Below are 19,439 nucleotides of genomic sequence, written 5' to 3'. Positions count from 1 at the left end.
ATAGTTCTATCACTTTCGATTTTATTAATTTCTCCCTTAATTTTTAGGATTTCTAGTTTGGTTTTCTGCTGGGGGTTTTTAATTTGATCGCTTTCGAGTTTTTTTATTTGCATTTCCAATTGATTGATCTCTGCTCTCCCTAGTTTGTTAATATATGCACGCAGGGATATGAATTTACCTCTGATTACCGCTTTGGCTGCATCCCAAAAGGTTTGAAAGGATGTCTCGCCATTGTCATTTTCCTCGGTGAAATTAATTATTTCTATGATTTCTTCTCTAACTAAACGATTTTGGAGTATCATATTGTTTAATTTCCAATTAGTTTTTGATTTGGTTTTCCATGTACCATTACTGATCATTATTTTTATTGCCTTGTGATCTGAAAAGGCTGCATTTATTATTTCTGCTTTTCTGCATTTGTGTGCCATGTTTCTGTGACCTAATGTATGGTCAATCTTTGTGAATGTGCCATGTGGTGCTGAGAAGAAGGTGTATTCCTTTTTATTCCTATTTACTTTTCCCTGTATGTCTATTAATTCTAATTTTTCTAAGATTTCATTCACTTCTTTTACCTCTTTCTTATTTATTTTTTGATTTGATTTATCTAAATTTGATAATGGTTGGTTTAAGTCTCCCACTAATATGGTTTTACTGTCTATTTCTTCCTTCAATTCTCCTAGTTTCTCCATTAAAAATTTGGGTGCTATATTATTTGGTGCATACATGTTGATTAGTGATATTTCCTCATTATCTAAAGTCTCTTTTAACAAAATATAATTACCTTCCGTATCCCTTTTGATCAGGTCTATTTTTGCTTTGGCTTTACCAGATATCACGACTGCAACTCCTGCCTTCTTTCTGTCAGTTGAGGCCCAGAAGGTCTTACTCCATCCTTTAATTTTGACCTTCTGGGTGTCTACCCACCTCATATGTGTTTCTTGAAGACAACATATGGTAGGGTTTTGGATTCTAATCCATTCTGCTATTCGTTTACTTTTTATGGGTGAGTTCATCCCATTCACGTTCAAAGTTATGACTGTCACTGGTGGACTCCCTGGCATTTTGATATCCTTCCCTAATTCTAACCTTTCTTCTTCAGCTCTACCTTTTAGTCCAGTGATTTACTTTAAATCAGTCCCCCTTGTCCCCTCCCTTGATATGTTTCCCTTTCTAGTCCCTCCCTTTTTGTTCCCTCCCCCTCCCCCCTTCTTCCCTCCCTTTTTTGTGTTCCCTCCCCCCTACTCTCCTTGTTTTTCCCTTCTCCCTTTCCTTGTTGGGTAAGATAGAATTCACGATCCCAATGGATCTGGATGTTCTTCCCTCTCAGAGTAGATTTCCCTGAGAGTAAGGTTGATCCCAATGGATCTGGATGTTCTTCCCTCTCAGAGTAGATTTCCCTGAGAGTAAGGTTTAAGTAAAAACTCTTTTCCTCTCCTTCTTATAGGAGTTTTCTTCCCGTCCCCTTCCCGTGTGAATCTTTGTGTGAGAAAGATTATTCTATTTGGTCTTTCTTTTCCCCCTATTTACACATTACATTTTACCCACATGTTAGTATACATAGATTGATATAAATGTAGTCCTTATAGAAGAGAGTTTGGGTAAAAGAAAAAGATAACATTTTTCTCCTTTTCCCTTTCCTTCATATTTACCTTTTCAGGTATTCCATGCTCTTTGATTTTCGATATCGAACTTTCCACAGAGCTCTGGTCTTGTCTTTGCAAAAACTTGGAAATCTTCTATTTTGTTGAATGCCCATACTTTCCCTTGGAAGTATATAGTCAGTTTTGCTGGATAGCTGATTCTTGGCTGAAGACCCAGCTCTCTTGCCTTTCTGAAAATCATGTTCCATGCCTTACGATCATTCAGAGTGGAACTTGCAAAGTCTTGTGTGACCCTGATTGGCATTCCTTTATATCTAAATTGTCTTTTTCTGGCTTCTTGTAGGATTTTTTCTTTTGTTTGAAAGCTTTGGAATTTGGCAATTACATTCCTGGTAGTTGTCTTTTGGGGATTTAGTGTAGAGGGTATTCTGTGAGCTCTGTTAGTGGCTGTATTGCCCCCTTGTTCTAGAATCTCTGGGCAATTTTCTTTGATTATATCTTGTATTACGATGTCGAGTTTGCTGTTTATTTCTGGCTTTTCTGGAAGTCCAATTATTCTTAAATGATCTCTTCTTCCTCTATTTTCCAAGTCTGTCACCTTGTCAGTGAGATATTTTATGTTCTCTTCTAATTTCTTGATCTTTTGGCTTTGCTTTATTGATTATTGCTCTTTTACCTGCTCATTGTCTTCGAGTTGCCTAATTCTGACCTTTAAAGCCTGCTTTTCCTTTTCAGTTTGGTCAGACTGGTTTTGTAGATGCGTGAATTTCTTTTGCATTATTTCCCACTTTTCCTCCCAGAAGGCTTCCATCTTTTTGATCCTTTTCGATTCAAATTCTTCATGGGTTTGTGGAGAGTTTCCATTTCCTTTGGAAGGTTTTGTAGCATTTTCTTGTGTTTCCTCTTCTATCTCCTCTGTATTTTGTATTTTTGCTCCATAAAATGTGTCCAAAGTCGCCCCCTTCTTGTTTTTCTTGGAATTTTGGGGCTTTTGTGCTTCTGTGGAGTTTGCCATGTCTATCTGAGTGGGGAAGACTAGCTTTTCTTATCTCTGTCTGGTGTTCAGAGGTTTTAACTCTAGGCAGATTGTCCGTTCTATTCAGTTGTTATTCTGTCTTCCCAGGGAAGCCAGGAATTGTTGGTGTTTCCATGTTACTTCCCTCCTCAGTTCCCTCCTGATGCTTCTCTGTTGCCTTACTTCCACGCTCTGAGCCTGGCCCGGCCCTTTCCTCGGGGTGTTTGTTTCTGTGCCTTAGCTGGCCAGGAGAGCCAGCACTCTGAGGGGGGAGGGGCTTCGGCTTCCCAGATCTCTGAAGACTCCTGATAAGATTAACTTTCTCTGGGTTGAACTGAGTATGCTTTGAGGCAGGGACCTTGAGACTCGGATGGAAGGATCCAGCCAGGAGGCTGCAGGCTCCCCCATCTCTTTCTGTTTCACTTCTGTCTGGGTGCCCCGTGACTGGGTCAGGTTGTTTTCAGGATGTGGCCTTCAGAGTAGCAGGCTCCCGAGGCCCTTTTGCCAGCCCTGAAGGTTACTGTTGTTTCAGGTGACCCTGCTCTACGAGGGGGGAGGGGCCGTGGCTTCCTGGAGCTCTGAGGGCTGGTGATAGGATTAACCTCAGACTGAGTTTGCCCTGAGGCAGGGACCTTTGGTGAGACTCAGATGGAAGGATCTGGTCAGGGGGCTACAGGTTCCTCCTGTTTCTGTCTGTTTCCCTGCTGTCTGGATGCCCCCTCGACTGGGTCAGGTTGTTTTCAGGAAGTGGCCTTCAGGATAGCTGGCCCTGAGGCTCTGAGGTTCCCTCTGCTGCCTCGGACTCAGCGCTCTGGGTTGGGGGGATGGGTTCTGGGACCTTCCTTCTGCCTACCCCTTAGGTCTGAGTGATCTCGTGTTCTAGCTTTTGGGGGGGGCAGTACCTTTTGATCCAGGTCCAGGTCCAGGAGGAGGATTCCTGGGGTCTATGCTCTTGTTTGTTTTGCATTTAGGTGCCTTAGGAGCATATAGTTTGAGTTTGGTAGGGAAGGGTTTCCGGAGATCTGAACTTTAGCTTTCTCTAAGCCGCCATCTTGACCGCACCAGTCAACAGATCCAATTCTTGTTGGGGGGGGGGGTGCTATGTTACAGCCAAGGGGCAATTTTTCACTTCTTGAAGCATCAATTTCTTTTAAAATCTTAATCATATCTTTTTATTATAATTTTTGGGATAGTATCCCTGATTCTATTATTTTAGGGTGTACTTGTAAGAAAACTCCCTCTCTTAAACCTATATAGTTTCAGTAAAGCTCTCAGAGGTTAAGTGACTTGCTAAGGGACATACAACCAGGATACATCAGCATTTGAACCCAGGTATTCCTGCCTTGGAGATTCATTATATGGCTATTCTAAACACCCCCTCCCAGCTCAGCTCTCTGACCACTATTCCACCATTGCTTTTCATTTCCTTCATTTAAAAAAGCCAAATGTAAACATGATTTACTTAACTATGCAGCATCCTCTGATTAGAATTGCCAAGTTGAAAAAGACAAATATGATTTTGTTAATGCAACCATGTAGAGTTCTGTAAGTCTTGTGCCAGTGAGTTAATTCTCCTTGGATTGGACATGAATGGCACTGGATGCTTAGAGATTGGGGGAGAAATGAGCTAGAACTAATGAGAGCTCACTCCAGATTATCCATGCTGCATGAACTGTCAATGAACTCTACATTGACAACTTTGCCATATCTTTCAGTGTACCAAGGACACAGAATCACTTCTGTAGCTTTAACTTTTTTGATAGTGTTACAAATGTATGCCCTGATATTGTTTCTCACTCTTATCATAGGACAAAGGATCATAGATTTAGAGAGGAAAAGGGCCTTAGAACTCATCTAGACTCTCCTACCCCCATTTCATAGATGAGGAAAACGAGGCCTAAAGCGATTATATGAGCCAACTAGATAGTACAGTGGGTAGACTGACCTAAAGTCTAAATCCTACCTTAGACAGCAACTAGTGCGAGATTCTTAGCAAGTCATGTATCCTCTGTTATCTTCACTATCCTCATCTGTAAAATGGAGATAATAATACCTAACTCAGGGTTGAGGATAAAATGAAAAAAGTATTTGTAATGCACTTTGCTAACCTCAAAGTACTTTTTGAATTAGAGTTATTGTTACTACTACTACTAACTACTTGTTCAAGGTCACATAGATGAGGTGTTAAATTACTTAATTGTGATTTGAACCCAAGTTCTCTGGCTCCAAATCAAGAATTCTTCCTATTATACACTGTTACACTTCCTCTGTGTATGATAAGGGGGAAAAATGAACAAACTCTTGTTTTCAGATTCTGAAGTCTAGTTTTGATATGGAATTTTTCATTTTTCATTATGACCAATCAGCAAAGCTGCCTGATTCAAAGCTAAGAGAAAATGTTCTAGAAGTTCTTAGCACAGTGCCTGACACATGAAAGAAAGAAAGAAGAAAGGTAGAAAGGAAGGAAAGAAAGGTAGGAAGGAAGGAAGGAAGAAAGAAAGAAACAGAGAGAAGGAAAGGAAGGAAGAAAAAAGGAAGAAAGAAAAAGAAAGGGAGAGAGAACAGAAGGAAGAAAAAGAAGCAGAGAGAAAGGAATAAAGCAAAAACAAAGAAAGAAGGAAGGAAGGAAAGAAAGAAAGAGAGGGATTATGGAAGAATGGAAGAAAGGAAGAAAAAGAAAGAGAGAGGAAGGAAGAAAACAAGAAATAAAGAAGGAAAGAAAAGGAAGGAAGGAAGGAAGGAAGGAAGGAAGGAAGGAAGGAAGGAAGGAAGGAAGGAAGGAAGGAAGGAAGGAAGGAAGGAAGGAAGGAAGGAAGAAGGAAAGTAGGAAATAAAGGAAAGTAGGAAAGGAAGGAAGAATGGATGGAAGGAAAGAAAGAAGAAAAAGAAAAGCTTCATTGGGAGAGCTAACCTAAGACTTTTCCCCCTTAAGAAAATCATTTTTGCTTTCTTGTCTCTCAGCACTAATCCTCTTAAAAATACCCTTTCAATCAGGGGATCTAGGAGAAGCTCAATTTCCCCAGCAAATGGAACACTGAAAGGCACAGTTAGAAGGGCCACTACTGTGAGAGAAGAATGAGAATAATGGCATGACCTGTGGAGACCCACTGAGTACAAGTACATAGAGTGCCTATGTGTCTTTAACGGGTCAGAGATATTCATGTATCTCTGTCGAATTGAAAAGTCAAGGTAATGGCAGGCTTTGAGTTGCTTCTGGTAGCGACACGTATGAGAAATATTTTATTGCTAAGTGACTGAGACTCTTTTAGAGATTTAACACTTGGCAGGCAGGGAGCAGCTTAGGGAAAAAGGACCAAGATTTTCTCTGTTGGGTTTTTGTTGCCTTAATCATAGTGGCAACAATTTTTTTGCACTTCAAGGACATATTAAATTCAGGTGCCTCTTGAAGGCTTTATTATTTTTTAAAGCTTTCTATGTAGAAATACCTAAGGGAACACACTGTCAAATTGGTATAGAGAACTAAAAGAAGTTTCTTATAATGTTCCCGTAATCAAAACAAAACAATTTCTTGAAAATATTGCCCCCTGGTTATGAAAAAGATCTACCTTCAACCCAGTGTGAAGTGATAGGCTAGTGACTGGACAGATTCCATCTTGTGGCTTGGATGATACAGTTTCTCCACATGAAGCTTGCTTCCAGGAGAATTGAGATGACATGTAAGGAAAGCTCTTTGGAGGGACTATGAGATTTGTGGATATTCTATAACTGACTCTGATTGCCTAATCACATATTGAAGAGGAGGCTCTTTGGCTTCAGAGATACTCAATAAAGTCTCATCAGTTCCATCTACTTTCTTTTCGCCTCATTCTCTGGATTTATATCATTCAATTACTCCTTTATCCCTAGTATCTGGTGAAAGACCAAGCTTTAAGGAGACACATCTTAGGTCTTCTTCCCTCTGAAGTCATAGACCCAACTCCAACTCCTTTCTAAAAAATAGGCAGATATGCTACATATAGAGATGAACTTGGTGGGTCTCATGATATCTAGCAACTGAGCTAAATTTTGAATCTACTATCTTTGAGACTGAGTAGGAATAGAGGAAAGTATGCGCTGGAATTTTATACCTATATGCACTGTTGATCAATCTGTGAACTGGTCTAGCCATTCTGGAAAATTATTTGGAACTGTGCCCCCAAAGTTACTAAACTATGCATACCTATCCTTTCACCCCACAATACCCACTGGTAGACTCATAATCCAAGGAGATCAAAGCAAAAGGAAGAAGTCCTATATGCACAAAAATATTTATAGCAGTTTCTTTTAAGGGGAAAAAGGAGATGCCCATCAATTGGAGAACTGGCTCAATAAATTATAGTATATGAATGTAATGGGATCCAATTGTGTTCTAAAAAATTAAGAAAAAGATAATTTCAGATAAACCTGGAAAGATTGGTATAGACTGATGAAGAGTGACATGAATAGAATGAAGAGAACAATAGGTAATGAAGAGAAAGCCTAAAGGCTGATCAACATAAATGACCAAGAAAGCTTTTTACCTCCTAATTAAACAATGCTAGAGTAATACACAAAATGAGGCACTTTTTGTGGGAGGTAGATCTAATAGGATAATTTATTTTGCTAACTATACTTATTCTTAAAAGAGTTGTTTTTAATTTTTTCTTTCTGGACATGGGAGAGAGAGATGGAAGGGAAAAAAAATAAATCCTTAACTATTAGAAAAAAGTAAGTTGAAAAAAAAACAACATGGATCCTACTATATGCCAGGAATTATGCTAGAGACTAAAGGTACTGAAAAAATCTCTGCCCTCCAGGAACATTTACTTCATTCTACTGAGAGACCAAATGTGCAAACAGGTAAGAAAATGAAGATAATTTAAAGAAAGGAGAATTAATAACTATGAGTATCAAGAAAGGCTCCTAGTAGAAGATAGTATTTGACTCATCCTTGAAAGAAGCTGGGGTCTCAGTGATGTGAGGAGTTTGTGCATTCTAGACAGGGGGGTGGAGGATAAGACATAAAATAATACATATTTTCTAATTGAATTGAAGTTCTCAAACTCCCCCTACCCCTCCTCTTTCTTCTTTTCCTCCTCCTCCTCCTCTTCCTCCTTCCCTCCTATCTTTACCTTTTTATTGCTAACTTTTAGCACAGGACCTGGCAAATAATTGGTATTTAATATACATACATATATATACATATACATATATATATATATATATAGTGACTGATTTAAAAGACTTCCACCCCTATGGAACTTATAATTTATATTAGTAGGGAAATTGAGCATTGCACGATTTACTTCATATACCAATATGCAAGACCCTGTTCTATGCAATGGGGATGCTGGGACTTGAGGATGAAAATATGCAAACATGTTTACCTTCAAGTGGGTAGGAAAACACAGATAACTATAATACATTCATGTAGTCTAGTTTCTTGCCATCTAACTAGTACATTTGTACTGAGGTTCTATCAAAATAAAATACCTTAGTATTTTAAGGATCTATGATTTCATTGATGTGGGCACTGTCTCCACTAATGTAGATTTAGTCTTTTTGTCTTTCTAGATGATTTGGAGAGTTATCATGGTTGAAACATTCATTATTCATCAGTCAATTAGTCATGAGCTTATCTGCAGTCAATTAGTCATGAGCTTATCTGAACTCTGCTAAACTGATGCTCAGATGAGAAAAGTACACCCATAACATATCAATGCCTTTGTTTTTATACCATATATACTTCCTCCTAATCTACCTTCCTATTTAGCCACACACCCCCAGTCAACTAGTCAATAAATATTTATTAAGTGCCTGCTTTCAGTTGAAGATTGTGCTAAGGGCTGGGGATACAAATATAAAGCAAAAAGACAATCCCTGCTCACTAAGAACTTACATTTTAATGGGGAAAGACAATATATAATAAACCCAAATGACACAGATACTGTGTCTCTATCTTGTTTATTTTTGCATTATTGTAGGCATATATATGTATATATATATATATATGTATTACTCTTTTAATTCTGTTTATTTCCTTCTTCATCAAAGTTTTTTTTCAAGGTTTCTCTAAATTCCTCATATTTATCATGTTTTTATGGCACAGTAATACTTCATTACATTAATATATCCCAATTTATTCAATGATTTCTTAATTGTTGGGTACCTATTTTGCTATGAATATTTTTGTCACTATGTATCTTTGTTTGGTCTTTGGCTCCCTTTGGGTATATGACTAGTAGTGAGAATATTGACACAAAGGATGTGAACCATTTAGTAACTTTCCATGCATGATTCTATATTCCATCAGCAGTATATTATGATACCTGCCTTACCATTATTGATTATTTCTATATTTTATCACTGTTGTGTCAGGTCTGTATTTTAAGCCATTACTTTTTGGTTAGAGCTAATAAAGATTCATTTCCAATGTGCTTCATGCCGTGATTAAGTGAGCATCTGATTAGAATTTTGGTGGCTTTTAAAAATATAAAAAAATAAAATAAATAAAATAGTGGACTATGAGATCATAGACTATAAAGTATATAAACACATATGTATATGCATAGATATTTACACACATGTATGTATTTGTATACATCCTCATCTATAAGTATATAATAATATTCTTTTATTTGTATCATTATTGTTATCACAGTGTTGGATACTTGCAGAATGAATGAAAGACAGTGGCAGACTATATTTTTAGTATTGTAATAAAATCCTATTGCTACACCAATGAAAAGCTATGGTTAAATCAAATTCAACTTTGGGCTTAATTTTCCATACTTTGGCAAATGAATTGCATCTATTATTTAATCCATCCTGGAAGAGGATGCAATGCCACCTTTCCACCCCAGAAGCCTCACTATCAGAACCATTGTCTTACAACTAATCACAGTTTTATTATACTAGATCTGGGAGCTTGGATTTCCCTTCAAATAGATTGAATGCTAAGATACTTGGTATACTCCAAGTGTTATTCTTTTTTCCTCTACTTATTATGTTTTTTTTTTACAACCAAATATAATAGAAAACTACCTCCTTTCTTCTTCTAGAATGTTTATATTTCTTTAAGAGTGAAAGCAACAAAAGGTGATTTTGAGGCCAGGAGGGAGAGAGTATTGCACAATAATAGTTATTAATTTTGTTGTGAATAATAAACTTTAATTTTCAGTTTCAAATGCTGGCAGACTCCAAAACAATAACCACAAGCCATAGGATGTAATTTTTATTTTTATTTTTTAACATTTTCCTATATTGGCAATGAAACAGAATTTATAGAGAACGATGTATATCTGTTTTTTTCCTTTAAGTTAAAAAAGGGGATTTGGGTATGATAAATTTGAAAATGGAGGTAAAATATATATATATTTTTAATATGTAGAAAGGTGGTGAAAAGCAAGCAAGCATAAACTAATTGATTCTTCGGTGACATCATACACCTAAGCCTCTTAGATTTTATTCCCTTTTCTTCTTCTCATTTTTACTTCCTCTATTTTAATTCTACAATTATGGAAGAGGAAACAAGACATAGAGAAGCTAGACTCCATTTGTAAAGGCCAATTTTGGAACCAGAGAACTGATGTCATATCATGCCTCCTTCCTTTCAATGGAAGGTGGGCGATGATAGATGTAGCATATGGCATATACTGTCAAATGCTTAATATACTATTAAATCCTTGGAGATTATACCAGACCCAATAGTGGATTCACAGGTACAGTCAATAATTTCTACATATTTTACTAATCATAAAGAGCTAATTAAGGGTAGGTTATGTTGAACTAGTTAAATGAGATTGATCTTTTTTAGGAATGGAATTCTGCTGTTGACAAACTGAAGAGTGAAGCCCTCAGCATCCTGCTGACAGAAGACTACATGGAGAAAGAACACCTCCAGCTTTCAAACCACAATTTGAACCAGCTTCAAGAACAGTTTACCCAACTCATGGAGGAAAGGAAGACATTCTTACAAGAGGCAAATGATTTTTTCAACAGTGTTAACAAGGTTAGTGTGAGACAAAATCAACAATTATAAGTAATCATGTGCTGCTAAAAAGATTAATTTATAAGACTGGATTATTTCAAAGGGATAGAAAATCTAAACATTTTTATCCAAACTGATATGTTCCATGTCCTCTAAGAACAATGATTTGACTTTTAAAATATCTTCTAACTGTGGTTATAAATTGCTTTAAAAAACTAAGAACTTTCAGATTAACAACATGAAAGAGTTTTGCTTTTTAAAAATTGTTTCATACAGCATTTGTTGGTTACATTGTAGAACCTTTTCTGTTTAGGAGCAAACTTGGATCTTTTAATATTTTAGTAATTACTAGAAAATACTATCATAATTAGGCTAGAGAAAGAGAATCAGGTTTCAAAAATCAACTAACAACAACCATAACAACACACTTCCTTATAATTTTCATTGATTGGTCTTTATTTCCAGAGCTCCTTGTTTTAACTGGGTAATAACAGGAATACTAAGGGTTCTGGATGACCTAGTTGAGTAAAATTTTATCACCTTATGAAAGCAGTCATTCCGCTTCTCTGCTAGAGGAAAACTTGTTTGAAGCTCCAAACAGGTGCATGAGTTTTTTCTTCATATTGTGAATCTGTCTTTTGAAATCTGGAAGAGGAAAATCTTGAGTATGGGCCACTTCCAATTCTTAATTTGAAATCTAAAGCTCTCCATATGTCAACGGGAAGTAAAATGGCATGATGCTAGGTTTGATTTCCTTTTCCATTTCTTTAGTAATCTCCTTGTTATTTCATGTAAACCAAATTATTATTGATGGCTAAAAGTGAACTAATAAAGATGTGCACACCTGGTATGTGCCAAATTGTTCATATTTAAGAACTTAATTCTTTAGATTTTCTCAATATTCAAAAGGTGAACATGTATACTCAAACTTCATTAGTAAATTTGTTTTGTGTATTAAATTCTCTTGGTAATAGGAAAAAATTGTAAAATAATCATGGAAAAAGAACTGACTGAAAAATCAGTGGAGCTAGCTATCCACAATGCATAAATTACAATTACAATTATACCTTTATGAATACTGTTTCCTAGTGAACACAAAATAGATTTTTTTCCTAATATGGAACATTTCTGTGAGTTCTACTAACTTAAATAGAAAGATCGCTAGAACTTCAACTGTAAAATTTATGTTCAGCAATCTTTTCTTTGAGAAAGACACTATTCATCTCTGATGGTAACTTCATGGAATTCAGTGACCTCCCCTTCAACTAAAATTCTTTCCTAAAAGACAAGAAATAGAATTTATTGTTTGCAGAAAATGCACTAATTATTAATCCTCTTAGACTTTCCTTAACCTTAAAACTAGGGAATTTTTGCTTCATTGTTTATCTCATTTTGAAGTTGGTAATTAATACTTTAGTGCATAAATAACTTGCATTAAGGAGTACATCAACAATGCCTGGGAAGCTTTTAGTCTTGGCAGCAGATAGATATGATTTCTCTTACTTTTTTTATGGGAGAACCAAAGAATTGAAGTTGTTTCTTGCTCAAACTTATGTTATAAATCAAGATCCGGATCCCATCAAAGAATTTTGCTAATCACTTTGCTATCATGGCATACTAACTATTTACATTATAGTTAACCCATATAGGATTCTTTATATGCATCAGAGTAGTATACAGGTATGAAATTCTCTGTCTTTTCTAATATCAAAGATACAATTTCCATATAAGATCTGTAGAAAGGTGACTATAAGTGACAAGTTATACATATAAATATACACCCTTTAAGATTAATAGGAGAAAGGCTTTTAAAAATTAAATATTTAATGTGTATAATGAAAATACCACTGAATATGGAGTCAGAAGAGTTGGAATGCCAGGGTTGTTATTAGCTACCTCTGAAACTATATATTTAACTTTCTTGGCCTTATATTCAGATTCTGTAAAATGAAGGAGTTGTACTAATGGTCTTGGAGTACCTTTCAATTATATACTTATGATTCTATGATCACTACCCATTGCTATCACATGGATATCTATATACCACTTTGGTGCATTAGAAAGTAACCAAAATTATGTAGTTAAATGCCCCCTCTAACTATAGATGAAAATACATCTTGTGATTTGTTTGTGAATTATGCAAATTTAAATCAGAGTCTCTAAATAATCCTCAGCAAAGGCATATGAACCTTACATCAGCCCCTCTAGCCCCTCATTGTAGCCCTTGATCCCTACATATATATGTGTGTATATCTACACATATATTTATTTCTCATGCCCTAGAGAAATTATGTAAAGATCTTTATGGGCACCCAATCCCAATAAGAGTCAACATGATATTCATTGAAGAAGTAAGATTAAGTCATGGCAATTGAAATTTTGATTCTAAGCTTAATTCATTGTGTATTTTTGGTTAAGGTTGTGCTTAAGCCTTTTCTATGCTCCATGGTAGTTTTGTATCTCTTTTTGTGTCCCTTCTTCATTCTTTCCTTTTCCTTTTTTTCTCCATATATCTATCATCTTAGATGTTAGGGTTACCACTATTTAAAAAAGCCAATTATGGCACATAAATGTCTTTATAAATTGAAATCACTAGATAAATCATTCAGAGCAATATTTAGAATTTCTTATTTCTGCTCTTTAGGGATAAAAATATTGATTTATTCAATTTTGTGTGGCTGAATATAACATAGTTATTATTTTATCTGTCCTTGCTGAACATTATTTTTCCTATGGCTCTAAACATAAATCTCTTTACCTTTCAGTATTACCAGGAGTTGTTCATTTCTAATGCCAAAGCTAATCATCCAGTTAGCTTAATGTTTGTATACAAGTGAATGCTCCAAAAGGTCTTGGTTGAACAATATGGTAGTTTACATATGGAGCACCAGGTGGAGCCATTATGACATGTGACATTGTCATTGGCAGTTTTTCCATGGATTAGTACTACTGGGTTCATTTGAGAACTGAGCCTAAAGGAGTATAATTTTAGATTGGATAAGAGGAAAAAAGTTGAGAAGATGGGTCTAATAGAAGGGCAAAGTGGTCAGAATTCTAGCTATAGTTATACTAGATTTGTGTCTAAAAATATGGATCTCCTTTGGTTACCTAGTTATCCATTAAACTGACTATCATACTTTAAAAAAATCTTATTTCAATGGCTATGAAAGTTGAAAAATATGCAGATTACATTCAGTTTGTTTTAGACTGTTTTTAGTTATAGAATATTTGTTATATCACTTATATCTAATCTACAAATTTACATGCACTTCATTCAATACCCACTATTTTGGTTTTGAATGCAATATTTAAGTTTTCTCCAACAAAAGTCAATGGTGCTAAATACATAGCAACAAACAGAACAATTTATGTAGAAATAAGAGGTCTTCTTGACAAGAAACTGTTCTAGGAAAGTAAGATTCTAAGTTCAGAAAGGTAAGGTTTATTTCTGGTGTCAGAAGAACACTGGAAAAAGGCAAAAGTCTGTATTATTTGTTTATTCAAAGAGATATAATATAAATAAGATGGAGAACTATCTTTGGAAACTGGATGAAATGAAGAGAGAATAACTTAATTAAATAAAATCATAGTTCTCCATGTTGATTCAGAACAGAGGAGAAAAGAAATGACAGTTCTATTTTCTCCCTCCAAAAATATTAGTTGCAGGACTATCAGATTTTATTAACAAATGGAAATGATGCATTTTTATTTAAAAAATCAAAACAATATTTTGTCATTTTATACATTAGCTCATGTTGTTAAAGATATGGAAATATCCTTCTGTGTCCCCACATCATTTTGTATCATGCAGCAAAATCTACAATTCTAAAAATTAACTTTTCTAAAAAACTAATTTTATTATGAAAGCTGGTCATGTAAAACGAGCATTTTAAGATTTATTATACCTATATGTGATGAAAGCCACTCATAAACTGCAACTGCTTACTTTTCTTTTCATGGATAATTTTGAAATCTACTAGCAACCCACCCAAAGGCTTATCAACCTTTTTTCTCTCAAAGAAATATTTTAAAATTTTATTTGTTTGTTATATTAAAGTTCCCAGATATCTCCCTCTCTCATTCTCTCCCTCCCCAAACTAGAGAAGGTATGATTTGACCAAAAAATTATGCATATATAAAATTGTCTTGCTTGTTTTTCTTTATCTTTTCTTTCACTGGAGGTGGACATACACAAGTTATTTTTCCAATAATATTTCTGTTGCTGTATATGGTTTTCTTTTAGTTCTGCTTGTTTCAGTCTTCATAATTTCATATAAGTCTTTCCATGTTTTTTTAAACCCTTACCTTCTGGCTTGGAATTAATATTAATTATTGGTCCCAAAGCAGAAGAGCAATAAGGAGTAGGCAATGGGGGTTAAGTGACACACAGCTAGGAAGTGTCTGAAACCAGATCTGAAACCTGGACCTCCCATTTCTAAACCTGGCTCTCAAGCTACAAAGCCACCTAGTTACCCCTTCACATGTTTTTTTTTTTAATTAACCTGATCATCATATGTGAGAGTCTATTTAGCCACCCCCCCCCACCAATGTACATGCCCTTAATTTCCAGATTTTTTTTGCCAACACAAAAAGAGCCAACATCAATATATTAGCACATATAATTGTTTTTTTCTTTTTTCTCTGATCACCTTAGAAAACAAACTTAATAGTGGTATTTGTGGGTCATAGGATGAACACAGTTTTATAACTCTTTGGGTATAATTCAAGATTGCTCTCCAAAACAGTTAGATCAATTCACAGTTCCACTAACAGTATATTAGTGTTTCCATTTTCCCATATCCCTTCCAACATTTGTCATTTTGCTTTTTTTCCTGATATTTATGAGCTAATATTGCAGAATTGTTTTTATTTGCATTTCTTTAATCAATAATGAGTTAGAGCATTTAAAAATATGACTATAGATAGCTTTTATTCATCTAAAAACTGTCTGTTCATATCTTTTCACTATTTATCAATTGGGAAATGGTTCATATTCTTATAAATTTGACGAAGTTCTCTTTATTTTTAGATATGAGACTAAGAAACTAATTTATAAAAATTTCCCCCTACCTTTCTGATTTTCTTTTAATTTTGGCTAACCTGTTTTTATTGTTCAAAACTTTTTTTAACCTAATGTAATCAAAATGACCAATTTTGCATTTTATGCTTTCTATTTCTTAATAATTCATAAATTCTACTCCAATTCATGTATCTTATAGGCAATATGTTCCCTGTCAAACTAATTTGCTTAGGATGACTCCCTTATGTCTAGGCCATGCATCCATTTTGATTGTGTCTTGGTAAATGATGTAGGATAATGTCCTATACCTAGTTTCTGCCAGACTGTTTATAGTTTTCCCAACAATTTTTGCCAAATAGTGATTTCTTATCCTCAAAACTTGGATTTTTACTTTTGTCAAACACAAGGTTACTATAACCTATTAATTACCTTAATCCCCCAAAGAAAGTAAAATTATATCAATTGCCAATATTGGAAGCAGGAATTAATGGGAAGAAAAAGCTCAAATGAAGCATTTTAAAAGTAGTTTTCATAGAATCATCACTCTAACCACAAGAGTTTGTGTAAATGTTATGGGAACACAAATATACACCACTTAGCATATTAAATTATCTCATATACAAATTTTCATTTTTGTTGATTCTAGCTTGGCTTTATTCTAAGAATTGTTCATTAAGATGAGTATTTTTATTGATCACCTACTTGAATCATATTGATCATTATACAGAGGTTGGGGCACTAAAATAAATCAGCAAGCATATATTAAACATTCACTGTCTGCCAAGCAATGAACTGGGTGCTGAAGATACAAAGAAAGGCAAAAACATTCCCTACCTTCAAGATGCTCACAATTTAATGATCAAACACAGAGACAGATGTTAAGAACAGAGAAAACTGGTTTATATGACAAGCACAAACTGTACCTGACACAATAAAATGTTCTTGATTCAGTCAGTGATTCAAACCCCATATATTCAGTTCCCAAGCACATGTCTACCTTAAGGAAAACAAGTCCTAGAGAATGAGACTCCCCATAATTTCAGGGACCTGCTCAGATTCTTGGTTATCAGCCAGAGAACCAAAGTCAGTCTCAAAGCCAGAGCAGCTAATAAAGCTCCAAGAAGGCAGAAAGCAATAATTTTCCTAGCAGCCACTGTTTCTACTTTCATTGTTGAAAATTAAGTGACTTTTTTGAAATGATAATTTTTTAGAAGATATTCATTTGGATGTGAAATAGCAGTACCTATGGAGATGCAAACAAAAATCACTAATTTAACAAATTCAATAAATTTTTATAGAATGCATCTTAGGAGTTCAGCTCTATGGAGGATACCAAAAAAAAAAAAAAAAGAAAAGCATTGTCTCTGTCTGCATATAGTTTATAGGCTGGTAGTAGTATGAGAAAGACAACCGTACAGAAGAGACTTTGTATTATATACTATGCATGGCTAATTCTTCTATTGTTATATTAATTCCATCTCCTTCTTTCTCCTCTGGGAGTTTCCTCCATTTGCAATTCTCTTTTTTCACCTTTAGTCATTCCCTCTCTATTCCTCTTTCCCTACTATCTATAAACATACCTGGTTCTTCTTGACTCTTCAAATGAACAAACACACTTCCCTTGTCTGCCATGTTCTCAATCTAATCATCCTATATTTCTCTTCTTTACATATTGTAAAATGGAGATTTGAACCTTGGACTTCAATCCCCAGAAGTCCTTGGTACTTCCCAGAATACCCTATAACCTCACCTGAGTCCTTACCTGAGTGTGAGAACACAATTTAGTATTTAAAGGGTTCTCTGCCTCCCAAGCTCACTCTCTTCTTCTGCTTCTAAGCACATGCATCTCTCTACTCGGGATGCAAGATGTAGTAAGTGAATTGTGAATGGGCTAATCAGCCCTAGGCACATGCTTTTCTTATTTTTATTTTCTTATTTCCTTGATTTCTAATAATCTTTAATAAACCTCATAAAAATATAATACTTTTAGTAGAGGAAACTAATTTAATTTTTACAATATAAACATTGAAAGAGACTATTCTACATTTACTGCCCCTTTTCCATCACTAAAGACTCATTCCTCAAACCCTTGAACCTTGTTTCTATTCCTACTACTCTTTTGTTGTTGCTTTTTGTAATATCCCCATTGGATCTATCTTCATCCTTTTCCTTGGCATTAGGCATGGGTATACCACAAACCTCTGTCCCCTTCTATTGTCTCCAAATCCTTCCCTATAATATTCTTACACTAATAAAATCTTTAAGAGAGAGAGGGTGAAGGGAAAGAAAAGAAACCGTTCTTTTGGTTTTACTTAAAGCTTTTACATAGATCATTCCCAATTTATATGCCCAACTTTGGGCCCTTTTTGAACTCATATCTCATATTTCAATTGCTCACCATGTAATTCTTCTTGTGCATCCTCATTAGAACCTCAAATTTATCATATTCCAAATAAACACATCTTCTCTCCATCCCTCTTTATTCTGTCAATCCCATGATATTATCATGTTCTCAGTGACTCAGGCTCAAAATCTTGGTGCCATCTTTGACTGATCCTACTCTCCCAACACCTCAATGTCTTTTACATATTTCAAAGGCTCTCTAGTCACAATGCTATGTTTTTACTTTAGTTTAGCTTCTAATTACCTCTTACCTGGTCCACTATAAAAAGCTTCCTAACTTAAATCTTTCTCTTTAGTCTCTACTCTCTCCTGGCATTTTCCAGATGAGGAATCAAAGACACAGAGAGGTAAGACATCTTGCCTAAGGGTCACATAGTTACAGAGAAAGGGCTTAAAATCATGTCCTCTGAATCCAAATCCAGCATACTTTCTATCACATGCTGCTTCCAGAACATTCAAATTATTATTATTTTATTAAATTAGAGGGGCTTATAATTAATGTCATTCCTTTTTAAGATCACTATCAATCGTTTGCCCACTACATCTGAACATATCCCATCTGCTAATTTACAGTGTATCTATCTAGTCTTAAATATGAGCCATATGTTTGTACTGAATTGGAGGAGGTGAAGTATAAAATAAATATGTAACATGCCCAAAAGACACCTGCAAATACACAAGGAGAAATTAATTGAGAGGAAAGGGCTGGAGGGAGGCATTTTGGAGTTACAGGCATAGAATTGCTCATCAAACTATTGGGAGATGAATTTACTGAAGGAGAAAATCTATAAGGAGAAGGGGGGAATTAGAAAATGATGTTCAACCCTCAGGGAAACCCATAGTGAGTGAAAGATGGAAGAGGAAGAACCATGAAAGGAGACAAGAAAGGAGCAATCTGTGAGTACTACTTGGTATAGAATGATGAGATTTTCACAGGTCTTCTGACATTTCTGTTAATATTTTAGGAGCATGTCCCCAAATTAAAAAAAAAATTCAATCTTATTTTTCATTGATTTCACCAAGTAATTTCTGGTTTGGGGAACCTGGTACTAGAAGGCCCAGAATTAAGATTATTTCAAAGAACCATCAATTGATTTGCATTATTTGCAACCAATTGCATCAATTAACACTTTCTAAATCCATTTTTTTAAGCCAGAAAGCAAAGAAAATAGAAACAAGAAGAACATTTTTTATTTCACAGTAAAATTACAATAACATTTTCCCGTCAATTGATGCACCTCCCTTCTAGTACTGGCAGGTACTGGTATAGTTCTAGAAAAAAAAAAGGATGAAAAGTTTAGAAAGCTAGAAAAATTATGTTTGCACAAAAGAGATATGTATATGACAAAATGTTGTTTTGTCTTTTGTTTAGTATAAATTTTAAAATAATTAAAAATATTGTATCTCTTCTTTGCTTTGACCCATTCTCTC

At 35.1% G+C, this 19,439-nt stretch overlaps 1 protein-coding gene and 1 long non-coding RNA gene across 7 annotated transcripts in view; one reads left to right on the top strand and one right to left on the bottom strand.

Moving 5' to 3' along the window:
• The window catches only part of CCDC141 (coiled-coil domain containing 141), a 325,959-nt gene that overhangs the window by 148,459 nt on the left and 158,061 nt on the right, over window positions 1-19,439 (top strand). For all 6 annotated transcript variants that reach the window (XM_007494445.3, XM_056794081.1, XM_056794080.1 and 3 more), the window contains one exon: window positions 10,412-10,606. In XM_007494445.3, coding sequence (XP_007494507.2) covers window positions 10,412-10,606 — 195 coding nt within the window. The remainder of the gene's footprint in view (window positions 1-10,411; window positions 10,607-19,439) is intronic.
• On the bottom strand, window positions 11,024-13,431 carry LOC103092498 (uncharacterized). The gene is made up of 2 exons (XR_467701.2): window positions 13,344-13,431; window positions 11,024-11,230 (listed from the first exon to the last, which is right to left on the bottom strand). It is a non-coding gene; the product is annotated as an uncharacterized LOC103092498 (long non-coding RNA).

This window comes from Monodelphis domestica, chromosome 4, assembly GCF_027887165.1.
Source record: "Monodelphis domestica isolate mMonDom1 chromosome 4, mMonDom1.pri, whole genome shotgun sequence".
Classification (NCBI taxonomy): Eukaryota; Metazoa; Chordata; class Mammalia; order Didelphimorphia; family Didelphidae; genus Monodelphis; species Monodelphis domestica.
Note: the sequence above shows the minus strand (reverse complement) of the source record. Positions and strands in the feature narration are given on the sequence as shown.